The sequence below is a fragment of the Mustela erminea genome, chromosome 4, assembly GCF_009829155.1.
Source record: "Mustela erminea isolate mMusErm1 chromosome 4, mMusErm1.Pri, whole genome shotgun sequence".
NCBI lineage: Eukaryota > Metazoa > Chordata > Mammalia > Carnivora > Mustelidae > Mustela > Mustela erminea.
This window is the reverse complement of record NC_045617.1, coordinates 129,373,541-129,391,068: the sequence shown is the minus strand read 5'-3', so window position 1 is coordinate 129,391,068 and position 17,528 is coordinate 129,373,541. Positions and strand designations below refer to the sequence as shown.

At 48.8% G+C, this 17,528-nt stretch overlaps 1 protein-coding gene across 2 annotated transcripts in view; it reads left to right on the top strand.

The window, feature by feature from the left end:
* The window catches only part of LYRM4 (LYR motif containing 4), a 166,917-nt gene extending 151,914 nt beyond the window's left edge, over positions 1–15,003 (top strand). For both annotated transcript variants that reach the window (XM_032341015.1, XM_032341016.1), the window contains one exon: positions 14,563–15,003. In XM_032341015.1, the coding sequence (XP_032196906.1) occupies positions 14,563–14,631 (69 nt within the window). In that variant the 3' untranslated portion in view covers positions 14,632–15,003. The remainder of the gene's footprint in view (positions 1–14,562) is intronic.
* The last annotated feature ends 2,525 nt before the right edge of the window (positions 15,004–17,528 follow it).

The window sequence follows — 17,528 nt, the reverse complement described above, 5'->3', positions numbered from 1 at the left end:
TGTTGAGGAGCCTGGGGGGCTCAGTCAGTTGAGCACCCAGCTCTGGATTTCGGCTCCAGTCATGATCTCAGGATCCTGGGTTCGAGCCCACATCAGGCTCCGCACTCAGCGGGGTTCTGCTTGGCATTCTCTGCCTGTCCGTGTCCCTCTGCCCCTCCCCTCTAAGGTAAATTTAAAAATCTATAAACAAATAATTAATAAGTAAATAAAAGAGGGGCTCATCCCACTGGCTGGGCCGTGTCCTCGGGGCTGACTCCAGTGTGAGGGTCCCTTCACCTTGATGACAGAAATGGAGCCGCCATCGTACTCGAACCGAAAAGCAAATCAGAAGTCAATCCCAAGGAAAGCAGCTTACAGCAGGTCAAGTTTGGGACTCGGGGGTCAAAATGAATATCCACAGGAAAGCTTTTACCACTGGGCGGTCCTCTAGGGCTTCCAGGTTCACTCTTCCTAGGGAACAGCTGACTGCTTCGGATGGTGACGTTTCTGTCGTTCAGATGAATGAAACTAGAAGGTCTCATTCCTAAACAGCACAAAGAGCACTCCCGAGGAGGGACTGCCTGAGGAGAAATCCTTCCTCTGCCGGTCTCGGCTCCCACCGCTAGTCTCTTCCTCCTCCTCTAATAGGCCTTGACCTGAGACCTTGCCCAGGCACCTCCTGCTCCCAGGAGTCACTCATTTGTTCAGCAGAGACTCCTGAGCACTGGGGATGGCTCACGGGGATGCCGGCACCCAGACCGTTTCATGGGCTCAGACCCTGCCTGCATAGACCTGGGCTTCCATGTTCAGGCAACAAAATCAAGTGTTTGGCTCCACCCACTTGCTCCGAAGGCGGAGAAGAGTTGGAGGAGGCCCTAGAGCTCGGCCAGGGGTTGAAGATTCAGTAGGAGTGAAGAAACCAGTTTGCTATGCCAGCAACCTTGAGAAGATCAGAGAAGATTCTAGCAGCTGTGTGCACTGGACTGGGGGCGGGGGGTAGGGGGCCAAGGGTCCCACCCTTTCTCCTCCCGTGGCTCTGCCAGCCACACAGCAAGGACACAGAAGGTCTCCCACTGGGCATGTGATGAGGACTCGCTCCCAGCCTCTTCTGAGAGTGCGGCTTCCGCAGGGGACAGGAAGGAAGCTAATGCACAGACAAAGCCCCTGACTTCGAGTAGCTCTCAGCCTCGCGTCAGAGCAAACACATAAACTGCGTAAAATATAAAGTCGGGACAGTGTGTCTGAGGCTGCAACAGGCAGAACAGAAGGCCCTGAGCCTACAGAGCGCTTTTCCAAACATGGGCCGAGGCCTCAGCCCCGATCTGCTAAGTCAGTCTCTGGGGCTTGGCACAGAGCCCTCTGGCAAACTCCCAGGCACTGCAGTTAGGGAAGCTCTGGCCCGGCCGGAGGCTGTGAGCCTGCGTGGTGGGAGGAGTGGGGAGCCTGGCCTGGATGTGGGCCAGGGAAGACCCCCCCCCCGCACCCCCCCCCAAGCAGAGAAACCAATCTCAAGGCAATGTGTATTCTTCCCTAAATGGCTGCCTTAGGGCAGTCGTGGTTATTTAAAGGGTATCTCCATTTCCCTGGACCGAGAGAATTCTCTGAGATCCCATCCGTGAGGGACCCACGTTTCTCAAGCCATACTTGCAGCCCAACGAGACGCACAGGGACCGAGGCAGAGGGGAGGAAAGAGCAGAAAAAAGAGGCAAAAGATACATAAATCATCAAAGTAATAATATGTTTTCTAGGAAAAAAGTCTTCCCTCCAAAACGTTTGAGAAGGTGGGGGAGTTAAAGAACCATAGCCGAGAACTGATTGTGTTTTCAGCTAGGCTACTGGGAGTGGGGTTGACCCCAGACCTCTTGAAACGCGCTGTTTACAAAACACAGTTGGGAAGGCTGTGTATGTAGAACCGTGACTGGAGGGGCGGGTGCTGTCCGGACTCTCTCGGTCAGTCGCGCCAAGTGCCAAATAGTACGTGCGGGACGGTGCAGACAGCGACTTTGTTTCGTGGGTAAACAGGACAAAAGGAGTTTGCAGAAATAAAAATAAAGGTGATTTTGAAGTAGTGGGATTTTCTATTTCTAATTCTATTTCTATTCCTTTAAATCTTGGTGTATTCCATGAGTACAGTGTGGGGTTTTTTTTATTTATTTCTAATTTAAAATTTCTAATTTAAAGATTTTTTTCTATTTTAATTTTCTATTTTTTTCTATTTCTCTTTTTAAATTTCTTTTTTTTTTTAAGATTTTATTTTATTTATTTGACAGAGAGAGAGAGACAGTGAGAGAAGGAGACAAGCAGCAGGCAGAGGGAGAGGGAGAAGCAGGCTTCCTGCCGAGCAGGGATACGGATGTGGGGCTCCATCCGAGGACCCTGGGATCATGACCTGAGCCGAAGACAGACACCTAACGACTGAGCCATCCAGGCGCCCACTCTTTTTATATTTCTAATTAAAATCTCTAATTTAAAGGGGTTTTTTTTCTATTTCTAATTCTATTTCTATTCCTTTAAATCTCTGTGTATTCCGTGAGTACAGTGTGGTTTGTTCTTAATTTCTTTTTAATAGTGTTTTAAAAAACAAACCACACTGTACTCACGAATACACTGAGATTTAAAGGAATAGAATTTAGGGGCGCCTGGGTGGCTCAGTAGGTTAAAGCCTCTGCCTTCAGCTCAGGTCACGATCCCAGGGTCCTGGGATGGAGCCCCGCATCAGGCTCTCTGTTCAGCAGGGAGCCTGCTTCCTCTTCTCTCTCTGCCTGCCTCTCTGCCTACCTGTGATCTCTGTCTGTCAAATAAATAGATAAAATCTTTTAAAAAAAAAAGAAAAGAAAAGAAATAGAATTTAGAGCTTTGCTAAAACTCAGAGTATTGACCCTGTGATGTTGGATAAATTAGTTTGCCCCTTAGATCCTAGGCCTCTTTAAAACAGAGAGGTTGAGGGGCACCTGAGAGGTTCAGTTGATTAAACTTCTGCCTTCAGCTCATGTGAGGATCCCGGGACCCTGGAATCAAGCCCCACATGGGGCTCCCTGCTCAGTAGGGAGCCTGCTTCTCCTTCTCCCTCTGCCTCCCTCTCTGCCAGCTTGTGCACTGTGTCTCTCAAGTAAATAAAATCTTTAAAAAATAAAAATAAAAAACCGATTAGAGAGGATGGTGTCTGTTCTATGTACAAGGATCAGACAAGCCAGTAAAGTGTACAGATACCTTATGAACTAACTGTAAAGTGCTAGACAGAAATTAGTTGTTGCTGTAATAATTACACAGAGTATGAGGTTGTCACAGTCTGCCTGAAATGGCTGTAGTGTGATTTCACTGAAGCAAGTGAAGGTAAAGAAAAGGCTGAATGGCAGTGGCCCTGATGGAAGAGAATGATCACAGGCTCTTTTTAAAATCAGCCACGGCACAAACTTGGGGCAGGCAGATTAATTTCCTTGCACTTTCCCCTTAGCAGTTGACGATGGGCACCTTTAAAGGAAGTCCATATTGTTAAGAGAAAAGCCACCATTTATTTGCACGTGGTGTCTTCCCCTGCGGCCGTTTGCTCGGGGAGGCTGCTCTGCAGCTGCAGGGAGCTGGTTGTCTCCTTCCCAGGGAGTCTGGGAGGGCACTGAAAGGGGGCAGGTGGACGGTGGTCTACCCAGATAGTCGCGCCTGCTGCAGCCTGCCCTGCTCTGTGGCAAGAGAAAGTGGAACCCGGGCAGGAGAGCTGTGTGCCTGGCCACGACTGAATGCTGGCAGGGTGTCCGCAGTTCACCATTCAATGGCCGGGTTCTCTCCCCCTGCCTGGGAGACAGACCACAGTGCACTTCCTGACTGCTGATTCCCTCGACAGGTTCTTTCGGGACTGGTTATTTCCTCCACCAGTGCAGCATCTCTCTCTTGCAAGTGTCAGAAATCTGAACTGTCTGTCCCATCGTGGAGATCAGTAGTGGGCACAGCCACAGGAGAAAAGAAAAGATGCCCATCCTTGCCGTTGGCATTGGTGATGCTGCAATGCTGGCATGTGTGCTTCTGTTGAAGAGTTGGTAGAGCCCTTCTGGGGGCAATTCTTGGCCTTCCGGGCTTTTAGTTGGAAAATATGTTCAGTAACTGGGCTTTAGGGACAGTGTGGAGGCTGTGTCAGCTGATGGCAAGTTTCCCGTGTCCTGCTAGAGCCCTAAGGATCGGGGAGGTAGGCTTGGTAAGACAGAAACTCCCCCTCACCCCCCTTCTCATCAGACTCATGGTGTCATTTCAGGCTGTAGCTTCAGGCCTTCCCTTTCTCCCTTATCCACAATAACTTCCAGGAGCAAAACTGTTCAGCTGTGCTCACATCTCCCCTGCAGCATGCTAGAAAGAAACGGGAAAATATGAGCCTTGCGATCAAATGTATTGATAAATGGCTAATTCTGGTGCTGTTTAAGGTTTAATATCATTCCCGGAAGATTCCCAAGCCCTGGGAAAGTAAGCATGTTGCTGGTCATCTGCTTTAATGTCCCTGGACTTGACGTAGCAGGTCCCTGTGGGGCTGGACGCAAAGGAAAGCAAGGCAGCTGTTTGAAAGGAAGGTCTGTGTCCTGACTGGTAAAGACGCTGAGCTTGACACAGGGCAAGTTGGAGGAAGAGGGTGGAGTTTGACTTGTTTGTTTCTCTTGTTTTACATCATTTCTTAGGGAGGGCAGCTGCCGCGGCCATGGGGTTCTGTCAGAAGCTGCTGAGTGTGGAGTGCTGCACAGAAACTGTTCTGGCCAGCCTGGCTCTGTGAGGGGAGGACATGCTCATTGTCTCGTCTGGGGACACTGACTTCTGAACACCAAATGGCATCAAACTTACCCTTGTTTTTTAGAAGAAGCCAGTTGGGCGCCTGGGTGGCTCCGTCATTAAACATCTGCCTTCGGCTCAGGTCATGATCCCAGGGTCCTGAGTTCGAGCCCCGAATGGGGCTCCCTCTTCAGCAGGGAGCCCGCTTTCTGCTCTACCCTTCACCCTGCTTGTGCTCTCTCTTGCTTGCTCTCTCTTTCTCTCAAATAAATAAATAAAATCTAAAAAAAAAAAAAAATATATATATATATATATATATAAAATAAGCCAGTAAATGCACGCACGTCACAAGCCTGAATTTCAAAAAAGAATTACAAGTGTACCTCCTGGTTCATACTGTAGAACTTTTTTCCGTGTCAGGAGCCTTTTCTTTGGCTCTATAGCCTTGACTTTGGATCTACCGTGGAGACTGAGAATCTGTTCCAGTGGCAGGTGCCTCGGTGGTCTCCCAGAGCCTGGAAGCCCACAGGGTAAAGAATGTGTGAGATCAAACAGAGTAGTGTGGGCGGCCGTGCTCTGGGCCGTCTGACCCCTGTGGTGCTGTGAGCCATCTGAGGAGGGTGACAGAGACAAACCAAATGAAACACAGTCGATCTGCAAGTGTCTAGAAACAGTTGTCTGAAGTGGTAGGTAATCGTGTAACTGAGTATTTCTTTCTCTCCTTTTTTTGCCACCCTGACCTTTCCAGTTATATTTACTTAAAGCAAATGTAAAATCAGGATTAAGGGGTGCCTGGGTGGCTCAGTCAAGTAAGCATCAGACTCTTGATTTCAGCTCAGGGCAGGATCTCCGGGTTGTGAAATCGAGTCCCACATCGGGCTCCACGCTGGGCATGCAGTCTGCTTACGATTCTCTCTCTCCATCTGCCCTCCCCTCCCTCTCTCCTTCTCTCTCTAAGGAGGGAAAAAAAAAGTAAACTCAGAATTGAACCAAGCTGACCCTGAAAGAAGGTGTCCCTGAAGGGATAAAACAACTCCTGATGGTCCTAGTAACTTTGTCAGGGATCTTGCTCAAGCACGTTGGTAAGCATCTGGTCAGGAGCTTGCTGGTCCCAGCACCGGCCTGGGAATCGCCGGTCAAGGTAGTTGTGTCACCTTGTAACTAATTAGAGCAGTGCCGGGACTCTGGTCTTGCTGCCATGGCAGGGCCGACCTGAAGCACTGAGTTGAGGGGCTGGGGTGCAGCGAGCGGAGTGCAGGAAGGCCAGCGTCTCTGGCGCTTTGCCTGGGCCCTTGTCACCATCCCCAGGAAGGGCCAGGTTTCATTCTGACGTGGTGTTTGGGTCCTGAGTTCTGCCCCGTTCCAAGAAGGGCTCGGTGACCTAGTCGCAGTGCCGCTAACCTTCGTGCTTGCCATGGCTGCTTTCATCTCGCAGAGCCTGTTATGCAATGCTTCACTGTGGCCTCCGGGAGGAGGGGTGGCTGACAGACCGTTTGTATCCAGTGTCCCCACGGGGCCAGCTGTGCCTCGGGCACGGGGAGCGAAAATATCCCGATAGAGTGGAAAGACAGCTAGTACCTCTCTCCTGTTTTATAAGTGTTTGCCTGAGCAGTGGTCCAGACTAGCAGGTAGAAATCATGCACCAGCCCCCAGCAGCTCTAAGGAACAGGTGTGGGAGGCTTCCCTGGCCTTCATCAGCCTTGTGCCATCCCAGAGCAACAAAGACATCTCCCAGCCTGGTCTTGTCGTCCATGGCCTTCTGGAAGAGCTGTGCCCAAAGAGCGCCAGGCGGGTAAATATCAACCCTGGTTTTTTGTTTGTTTTCTGGAAAAATATTCATCCACTGGGGTGAAAAAAACTGATTATTTTTAAATATGAATAATAAATGCTGAGCCTGAATGCCATTATGTTTGTGCCCCTTCCTCACTCAGGGCTGCCAGTCAGATGCAAGAGAATGGTGACATGCCTAGACACCCCGCCCCCACCTCCCTAAAGAGAAACTCCATGAGTGGGGCCGGGCCATGTGTATCCTTGGAAGCTGACCCTGTCTTGTTAGGAACCACTGCCTTACATGTATATTTGTTCAAAAGGGCCGCATTCCCGCAGAAGGGACAGTGTGCTGGTAGAAATCACTTCAGACCCTTTGAGGCCACAGTTTTCTGAGACCCATTACAATTGTTTGATTTTCTTTACTCTGATGGCCTGGGATTTGAAAGAAAGAGGCTGTCTCTTGGTGGGCTTTTTAAAAATCGTTCAACTGAACATCAGACATGCAGGAAAACAACGGAATGGCCTAGAAATCTGACAATGGTGGACAAGAGATAGGGCAACCATATAATTCATCATCACAAAGGGGAACCCTTGAGACTGAAAGAAAGCTCTATTAATAATCATGCTGGGACAATGGGGTAAGCCAGGCATCTGGTCACACTGATGAGAGGACACAGCCCTGCATCTAGGGTGTCTCTTGTCCCTACTAGTGAGGAGGAAACACACTAAGTATTAATTGTGACGTGGGATTTAGAGAAGATAGGAATTTGTTCACCGCTCTGCTAGGAATATCACAGAGAAAATAAGAAGTCAGGTCCTCACCACCACCGTCCATATTAGGAATATCCATCCAGTATCTAAAATTCAAGGCTCACAGAGTTGAATGGAGATGGAGCATATGTGGAGAGAGGAAACACAAGAAGATTCCACTCTGGATTCTTTGGACTGGACTTCTTTCTCTGCTGTACACCTAATTGTGGACTGACTTCTCAAAGATCTACATTGGCCATTTCAGGCATTCTTCTATTTCATAAATTGATGGCAAATTCAAAAGTAATAATATATGTTACTATATGTAAAACATTTTGAAAAACAACTTAGGCTACGAAATTCTAGAAAGAAAAAGAGCATATGCATCAAGAGTGATATTTTAGAGGAAAACCAAATTCATAACGTTTAGATTTTACCTCTTACTGCTAAATAGAAGAATTATATATAATTTCATATATCCCTATTTCAGTTTGCCTCTTTTAAAACTTATTAGGAAACCAAGTATGATAAAAGTGGTTGTTAAAGCAACTGTTCTACTCAGGCTAGGCTGTGACAGTGACCCTCCACACTGGGATATCATTGGGAGAATCGCATTGGCAACATGGGAAACTGCCTGGCATCATTATAGGCCAGAGGAGGGGCACAGATGTCCTGCCCACCTTCCATGGGACAAGCGGACAGTAGACCAAAAGCTGAAATTCTGCTATCAAAGATTCACTTACATTGGTGGTACATAGGTTTTGGGGGGACTTTCCAAAGTCCCTATCAAATGTAAACTACCTTAGGAAATTAAAAAGATGCCTCTCAACTGGGTGTCGGGAGGCACTCAAAGGCATGGAGTATATAAAGTGCATCTTCCCAAAGGGCCAGAGTTACTTGACAGCTTGGGAAATCATTTTTATAAAATAAGTATAAATATATTATGGAACGGAATATACTATTTATGTGAAGATCAATAGGAGACTTCAAAGAAATGTTCTAGTTACCACATCCTCTTCAAGCTAAGTCCCCAACCCCCATGAGTATAATTTTGTGTATTAACTACCTCTGTTCGGCCAGATCTGGTTTCTAACTCTTATTCTGCTCATTTCTCTCTCCTTGGGCCAGTGCCAAGTGTTTCAGCTTTATCTCAAAAATGCTTTAGTATCTTCCTCATCAAAATACTTTTTCTTATCTTTGACTCTGTACTCATTCAAATAATCTTGAAAGTTGTTTCCTCAAATATCTCAAAAAAAAAACCAAAAACCATTGGGATTTTCATTATCGTGTTAAACGTAGATTAATTTAGCAAAAGATTGACATTTTTATGTGATTCAGTCTTTCCGTGAACATGGTATATCTTATTTCATCCAAACTCTTTTATATTTTTAAGTTTTATCATTTTCTCTCTTAAAGCCTTACACATTCTTTTTAAGGTTATGTCTAGGTGTGTTGTTTTTGTTGTTGATGTAACTCTTACTACTTTCTTTTCTCATCATATTTTCGGTGTCATCCACTGAGATGCTGGCTTCTCATATGTGAAATGAAGGGCACGCCCATCTGAGCAATTACACTCCTTCCAAATGCAGAAATCCAAAGATGGGGTTTGCCTGTAGAAAGCCTATAAATTGATGATGATAATGGTATCTTCCTCATAAAGTTGTTGTGTGATAGAAAGAATTAAATACTTGTAATTAATTGATTTAATTAATTAAATGCTAAGAACAGTGCATGGTACACAGTAAATGCTCATTAAATGTGACTGCTACCTTTCATCATCATTACCATTGTAGTTTTTTAGTAGTAATAGCATTATCATTATTGGTCGTATTGGTGTGGTTACTACAATGCCAGAGGCAGGATTTGTCACTGTCCTCAGTGGACAGGGAACCATCCCTGCCTGGATGGTTTTACCATCTTGAGAGAGGGCAGAGAGCAGGGACAGTCCCTCCCTAGGCTTCTCCGGGAGAGTCAGTTGTCAGCATCTCTCCCATAACTTTTCAGTGCCCAGGGCAACCTCCTGATACTAGACCACTGGTAAGCATCATGGGCCTACCGGACAGGGGGCTAGGCCCAGAGCAGAGGTGAAGAGGGTCCTTCAGTCCTCAAGTCTAGCCCAGGAAGCTCAAGTTCAAAGCCAGGAGGTGATGTCAGACATCCCTGACATCCTCTCCACAGTGCGGGTGTGTTTCACCATTACAGACTCGTAGACACTTACAGCCAGAGAGTGAGGAGGCTTCAGGATCTTTGAGGTCAGGATCTGACACCCTGTAGCGCTCCTCCCGGCAGCAGACTGGCGATGCACCGGGCCACGTATATCAGTAACAGTGAACGAGACCTGACCACATGCCCACTACTGTTCTTAGTTAATCCTCTCAGCAACATGAAGACAGCAAATGTAATTGAGCCCCAGGAAGTATCTGGGGCAATTGGTACATTTTCTTCAAGTCTCCTATTGCATTGGATGCTCCTGACAATGGCGTGAAACAGGCAGGAAGTAGTCAAGGCTCTTCCACTCCTGGTGATGGAGCCCAGCTCCTCTGGGTCCAAGTCAGATTGAGACGCGTTGCACGGCACATTGCGGCAGCTGAGTGACCAATGGAGACCTGAGACGTTGGACTAAATTTTCTTTTCTTGGATCCTCCTTCCTCCCCAGCAGGTTATCTGTCTAATGAGTCTCCAAACTCATAAGTGTTTCTAGGCCAGCCAGCCAGCCCATCTACTTGCAGTTGAATAAGCTGTGTATTTTTCTAATGGACTCTAATGCCAGTTCCTGAAGTTTATAGAATAAAAGTGTGATCAGCTTTAATGACCAACTTATGCATGGTAATAGTCGGATGTGGCTAGCTAAGCCCCTTGGGGCTTCTGGAAGGGCTGTAAATTGAAGGCAGTAACTGGACTTCCTCGCTTCATTGACCGGCTCCTCTCACCTCCAGCGTAGGAGCGACATGCTCTGTCATTAGCACCGCGGCATCCGTCCCTGGCTGTCCCCTCCCTGTGTGTGCTGACACATTTTATAGCCAAAATAAATGCAACAGCACTGTTGCACAAACATTTATTGCCTCGCCTCTGTAGCTCTCGTTGAGATAACTTTTTTAATATTTCCTCCCTGGGTGAACTGAATATTTCTCTTCCATCTTCTGTAATTGCTCTGAGTTAATCCCTTATAGGCCTGGATTACAGCTTTAAACTTTCTGCTGGGCCAAATTTAAATCATTTGATTTTCCTTAACAGCGAGTGAGCATTCTTGTTACAATAAAATGGTCCTGTGGCTACTTCTGTTGAATTGCCTTGATCAGTTCCATAATTCCACTAGCAGCTCCCCACCAAAGCACTGCGCTAATTACGTACAGATCTAGGTTTTAGAACTAGTGGACAGTAGAGCCTTGGTTATAACTGGGAATGCTCGACACTGGCATTTTTAGTTACCAGGTTCTTACTGAGCACTTTCTGTGTGCCTAGCACTGTCCCAGACTATGCTGTGAAAGCAGCTACGTCAGAACAAGTAGGACGTGAGTCCGCCTTTCTCCCCAGCGGCCACTGGGCCTCACGCAGAGGAACCCATCCAGGCACAGAGGCTCCCAGGAGAGAGCCAGAGAGCCCCTTCTGCAGAGGGGACCCAGGGAGCCTTCAGGCATCTCCATCTCAAAGGGTGGATAGGCTTTTTGAAGGGTTTTTTGTTTTTTGGTGGGTTTTTTGGTTCTTTTTTTTTTTTTTTAATTTTTTTACTTAAATTCGGTTCGTTAAAACACAGTATAGTATTGGTTTCAGAGGCAGAGTTTAGAGACTCATCAGTTGCGTACAACCCCAGTGCTCTTCACATCACGTGCCCTCCTTCGTGCCCATCCCCCAGTTACCACCCCACCCACCTCCCCTCCAGCAACCCAGTTCGTTTCCTAGAGTTAAAAGTCTCTTGTGGTTTGCCTCCCTCTCTGTTTCCGTCTTGGTTTATTTTTCTGAAGGTTTGTTTTGAATGACGCTCCTACAACCTGAGTTCTTTGGATCGCCCCTCACTCTTCACTCGTCAGTTTTCTTTGGAGCCTTTTACATGGAGCTGCTTGCAAACTAGTCACCCCATACCATATCTGCATTTCTTTGAAGAGAGCACCCATCCCCTCTAAAGCTTCCATCCTTTAGATCGGTGGACGAGGAGGACCACTACTCTGTTCACGCTGTCCCTGGAAGCTTAGGAGCACAGGAGGAAAAGGCCGCACGACAAGAGAACCCTGTGTCCTTGTTGTAGCCCATCCGTCAAGAAGGTGGCTGTTCACACAGTGTTCACAAAGTGAATTGAGTGGGAGGAGACGTGTTTATTCTGTGGTGTGGTAAAAATGCTGCTGGATCTTCAGACAGCCCACCAAGGAGACCACCTTTTCTTCCAGGGCATCAGAACACATGGCTCGACTCTGGGCCACTCGGGGGCCACCCAGCTGCTCTGAGAGGTGTCAGAGATGGGTCCTGGCCCGATACGTCATCACAGAGGCTGAGCTGTGGAAGGAGCCCGTCTTGCCCCACCTCTGTCCGCATGAACTCCTTCTCCATCCCCACCTTCTGCCCCTTCCAGAGCATGACAGCCTCCCAAGGCAGCCGATTCCATTTTTTGCCAGCTGTGTGAAAGAGTTCTTCCTTAGGCCGTATCATAACTTCTGCCTGCCACTAGAGCCCTGAGAAAACCCTGATAAACTCGTGGAACATGGTATTGTCAACACTTCTAAGAGGGGCTCCTGATAAACTCTCCCCACATCCATGAAATATAAACCAAGTTCCCAGGTAAATGAATCATTTGAGCTGTTACATAAAATTATTTTTTAAAGATTTTATTTATTTATTTGACAGAGAGAGATCACAAGTAGGCAGAGAAGCAGACGGGGGGGCCGGGGGGAAGCAGGCCCCCTGCTGAGCAGAGAGCCCGAGGCCGGACTTGATCCCAGGCGCCCAAGCTGTTACATAGAATTATTTTTATTAACCTAGACATCCTCCCCAAACATGACAATTCTGTTTTTCCTTTTACAATAATTGGTATTTTAGCCTTTTTTCTAAAAAGCAGTGATGGTGGGCCCATTTGTCTGTTGAGGTTAGCATCTGAAAGTAAAACCACATAATACCCAGAGTATCGAATACTGCTTCTCGGCCCCCTCTCTGGAGTAGGGTGCATCTGGCTCCCGCTCATCCCACAGCTACTCCAGGTCATCAAGAAGGGAGGCCAGGCTGAGCCTCTGTGCTCCACTCCTCATGAAACCACGTCCAGCTAGTCTCACCCCTCAAGATGGTTTATGACTATGTTATGCAGATCGTGCTCCGCGGAATCCCAGACCCACCCTTCCCGCTTGCATCTGAAGCCATGTGTGTTCTTTATATGGACAGGAGGAGGGGAGGCTGAAGACATGGGAGCAGAGCTCATCACTGACTTCTGTTGGTACTGGTGCAGAACACTCATTCCTCACCATCACCACCCCCTTTTCTCTTTTATCAAATTAAGGAATTCACTTGCAATGAAAGTAATCTATTCAATCATCCTCATGTCCTTAAATCTCCACTCTGTTCTTCGGCTTTCTTTGTCCATCATTGGGTGGCTCTGACCTCTTTCTTCCTTCACTTTCTCCTGGCATCCCCGTGATGCCCTGAGTTACTAGAGCCCCCGGGCCATTGGGACACCTCTGTACAGGTGCGTGCCAGAAGACATCACCAGCAGCATGGGAGGATGGGAACATTGAGGCGGTCTCTCAGGGTGTCACTGGTGAGAGAGCACCACTGTTCCTTACTAGTGTCAAAATCTTCCCCTTTCATGGGCCGTCATTTTAAAATAGAGTATTAACCGTAAAAAAGGATGAGATCTCACCATTCACAACGACAGGGATGGACGTAGAGGGTTAGATGAGAAGGACAGACAGATACCAAATGACTTCACCTGTATGGGAAACCTCAAGACCAAAACAAATGAATAAACAAAAAGCATAATCAGACCTATAAATACAGAGAACAAACGGATGGTTGCTGGTCGGGGGGGGGGTGGATAGGCAGGATGGGGGAAGGAGAGCAGGAGATACAGGCTTCCAGTTGATGGAGTGACTAAGTTTTGGGGATAAAAGGTACAGCTGGGAACATAGAGTTGTGAGGTGACAGATGGCAGCTACGCTTGTGATCTAGAGCTAGATCTAGAAGAAGATCTAGAGAAGCTTGAATCATTATGTTGTACACCTGCAGCAGTGTACCAGGATATGTCAACTATATGCAAATAAAGAAATAATAGATGGTGCGCCCGGGTAGCTCAGTGGGTTAAGTGTCTGGTCTTAGGTCAGGATCTCAAGTCCTGGGATCAAGCCCCACATCAGAATTCGAGCTCACTGGGGAGTCTGAGGATCCTCTCTCTCTCCCCCTCTGCCCCGCCCTCTCCCCCACTTGGATGCATTCTCTCTTTCAAGTAAACCTCTTTTTAAAATAGAATAGAATATTAAAACAAGATGGGAAGACCACATGAGGGTCCTGATTCTGACCCCTGGCCACTCTGGTAGCTGCTGCGACCATTGAGAGGTTCCCGCGTGTACTGAGAGAGCAAAGACCCCGAATTACCCATAGATAGCGACCACCTGCTCTGAAGTCCTTCCCGCACCAGTTGTACCAGGTTCTAAGAAAGTATCACTTAGGAAATGCTTTTGGAGAAAACTCGTGAAGACCCTTTGTTCCCAAGGAAGGACCAGTCATCTGCGGCGGCCCCGGTCATGGTTACAGCATCCACCTGGGACAGTGGGAACATCTGGGCACCAGCAGAAACACTCCGTGTAAGAGGACACTTAGGAAAGGGTGGGAAAGTCAAGAGGCAAGAGGTGAGAGAAGCCAGACCACGGTCCTCAGCCCCTTAATTGAACCCACGTTCTAGCCCAACACAGGCAAGACCCGTTTCTGCTTTATGCTGAAGGCTCTCCAAATGGGAGAACCAGTTCTAAAGGATGGGATTGTGTTTGGGGAGGAGCTGCCGTGCACACGTCCAGGTGGCTCTCCCTCCAGCCAGCAGCCAAGGAGCCTGGTGGATGGTCTCAGCCGGCTCAGGACAGCCCAAGGAACCAAGGCTGTGCCTGCTAGTGCCATTTCAAAGGCCAAAAAAGAATGAGTGTGGATCGCGAACTTGTTCTCACAGTGAAGGAAGTAGCATTTGGAGGGTGTGGGGAATTCGCAAAGGCCAACCCCATGACTGCACTTGGCCCCACGATGCAGTTCCCCACAAGGAACAGCCCTGTGATGGCAGATGTTGGCATTTAAAGGTTAGCAATGCTCTTTTTGATCTTTTGCAGCTAATGGAGTCTTTTTCTTTGCCTTCAGGTCCTCATCGGCCAAATGTATTCGACTGACAAGCTTATCATTGAGAATCAAGAGAAGCCTCGGACCTAGGGAGCCGGGACCAGCCACCACCGGCAGCCGTGGACCAGCTTCAGCATCCATGCTGCGCTTGGGGCGGGGTCTCCCCCAGACCACAGGTGGCCTCTTCCATCAGCTTAGAATAGCCTCTTGCTCGGCCTGCCCAGTAGGAGCTGATAAACTGAGGCCAGTTTCCATCCTTCTGCAGCCCTAGTGAGAAAGGGTGGCGGGGTCTCCTTGATTCAAGCGAGGAGCTGGAGCTCACTCCGAATAATGCTGTGTATTCTTGTGTCTGCTCTCCGCCCCACTCCTCTTTTGTATCATCACCGCCCATGTAGAGCCCCTCCACCCTCTGCATCTTTGTTGACAATAAACAGAATTGTCTCCTGAAGCCTTTTTATGCCAGATGCGCTCCCGATGATGAATGCGCCTTCGTTTCCTGCTGACGGCAGGACCTGCAGAGGGCCGTGGGGACCCAGAGGGAGGCTCCCTTTGTGGGGGCAAGTCTAGGCACCCAAGATTTGGAGGGTGGCAGGGAGTAGGGCAACACCAAAGAGTAGAGGGTGCATCCCGCAATTTATACCTGGGCCCGGTGCGGCCACAGAGGGGCCCGCCCGCAGCTCTCCACCTGGAGACAGGATGCTAGCGGCCCTGCTGAATGTGGTCTGAGGATGGGCACCAGCAGCCCCGCCTGGGAGCTGGTTGGAAATGCAGAATCTTGGGCTTCGCCCCAAGTGCTTTGAATTTGAGTCTAACACATCCGGGTGCCCCCAGCCCACGCTGAGGTTGGGGAAGGGCCACTCGGCTCTGCTTCCCAAAGCCGGCTTCCCTGAACTCCCTTCACAGAGCCATAAGCACCTGCAGAATTGGAGAGTTTTATAAGAGGAATTTCTTATAATCCGAGAGCACTTCCCTGCCCTCGGATTCTGACTCCGTAAGTGAGAGGGGAGGCATGATCACTAGGCCCCCTGGTGTTTTTACTGTCTAGTCAGTTCGGGAAGCTCTGCTCTTTGAAGATGTTGCAGGTAATAAAGACATTTGTGTGCATATCGCCTTGGAAACACATCAGCTAAAAGCCTACAAAGAAGGTATTAAATAACTTACTTGATTGCTGGGGACCCAGAATACCCAGTATCTGGGACCTAGATACTGTCAGAGTGCCTTGTTTACCTTTGTAAACGGCACTATGTGAATTCATTACTTAGGTGTTAAGGTTTGGAACAGGCTCCTGTGAACGTTTCCAGATCCTAAAACCACTGTGACAGTGTCACCGGGCCTGCCCCTGAGCCAGGGCCCCTGGCATTCTAATTCTTAGAGTCCTGTGAGTCAAGTGAGAACAGACTGGGTCCTCTTCCCCTCCCGTGCGAAGGGATCGCATCTGCCCTCCTCACCCACGGAGCATGAATTTTGTTGTGACTGTGCGTTCAGAAGAGATTACAAGTGTACTCCTGGTTGGCAGTTCAACTTGGAACTTCAGAACGGTTTTGCCCATGGATAGTCTTGTACACTCGCACCTTGGTAGGTCTTGGACCCGACACCCCCCGCCCCACCCCACACCCTGGTAAACAATGTTAGCGCCACAGCACGGAGCCGGCAGTGAATGTAGGTGACGTGGGAAACGTGCTGTCTCCCTCCGGCTGACTGTCATGGGACAGTCACCCACCCTGGGATGTGCATCTCTGGGTCACTTTTTCCACTCTGCGTCAGTGGATATGGTCCAAGGACTAGCTCCTGGATGTCACCTCTGATTTACACCTCATGTATTAAAGCAGCTGCTGCTGCTACTCGGAAACCCAAATCCAGTTGAACCCAAGTTGAACCTCTCCCCTAGAAGGGTCAGGTTACCAGAGGGTATCTGCTCCAGAGGAGACCCAGATTTGAGTCCCAGAGGCAGTGGCCCAAGCTAACTTAGCTTGTTCTGTGGGACAGAGCAGCGGGTCGCTTTTATGTTAATTAAAGCCCACAAATGGGTTTAAACAGGCTCAGAGCCGTAAACAGCTAATTTTTGTGACTCAGATAAGAATAACTATGCATTAGGAATATATAGAAAGACATGAAAGAATCCTATCTCATAAAATCCACGGTCTTGAGCCTGTCCTGCAGGCTCAGGTGAGACAGACAGAGCCTTGCACTGGACACTCCTTAACTCAGGGGACCCAGGTGGACTCTGGCACTTTGAACGAATTGACGTGCCTGTGGGAGTGGTCTCTGCTTCTACTGTTAAGCGCTCCCCGTGCTCGACTGGAGCCTCACATCGCACTCCCCCTCACAGACCTGTAGTGTGCTTGGCTGTTCTGAAGGAGGGACTCGGGCTGGGGTCTGGAGATGACTTTCTTGTGTCAGCATTTAGCAAGTGAGAAATGCCAGGATGAGTTAACCTTCGAGATGCAACCGCTGGCCCAGAATGGCTATTCTCCAGACCTTCAGAGATGACACTCGGTTGGTCTGGCTGCCGTGCTTCCATAGCTGGGAAAGCTTCCTTGAGCACGGGCACGGCTATGTTGTTCCGACGGCTGTAGTTCTCTGGACTCTGGAACTGAAAGAAGATCGTGGGTCGGTCGTATCTGGCTTCCCGTCTCCTCCGCCCTGCCACCAACAGCAGCCCGTCTCAACCCCCTTCGTCCAGAGCTTCATCCAACATCTCCAGCGCCTCAGTACAACCCACACTGCCCCCCCCAAGGGGACAGGCTAGGGGGACATCTGCAGAGATGACAAAATGGCAGAGCTGCCTGGCATTAGAGTGCACCTCATCCAAACCCCACATCTGCAGGTGTGAAAACCAAGACCCTGAGCATCCCTAGGTCATTTGGGGGACCCTTCCCTGCTGCCCCTTCCGCTGGTCTTTCCGTTCATTCAGCACTGACTGTGAGCCAGTGGGTGCCTGGTTCCTTGGGGGGGTGGGGGGCGACCAGTGAACAAGGCAGCCCCTG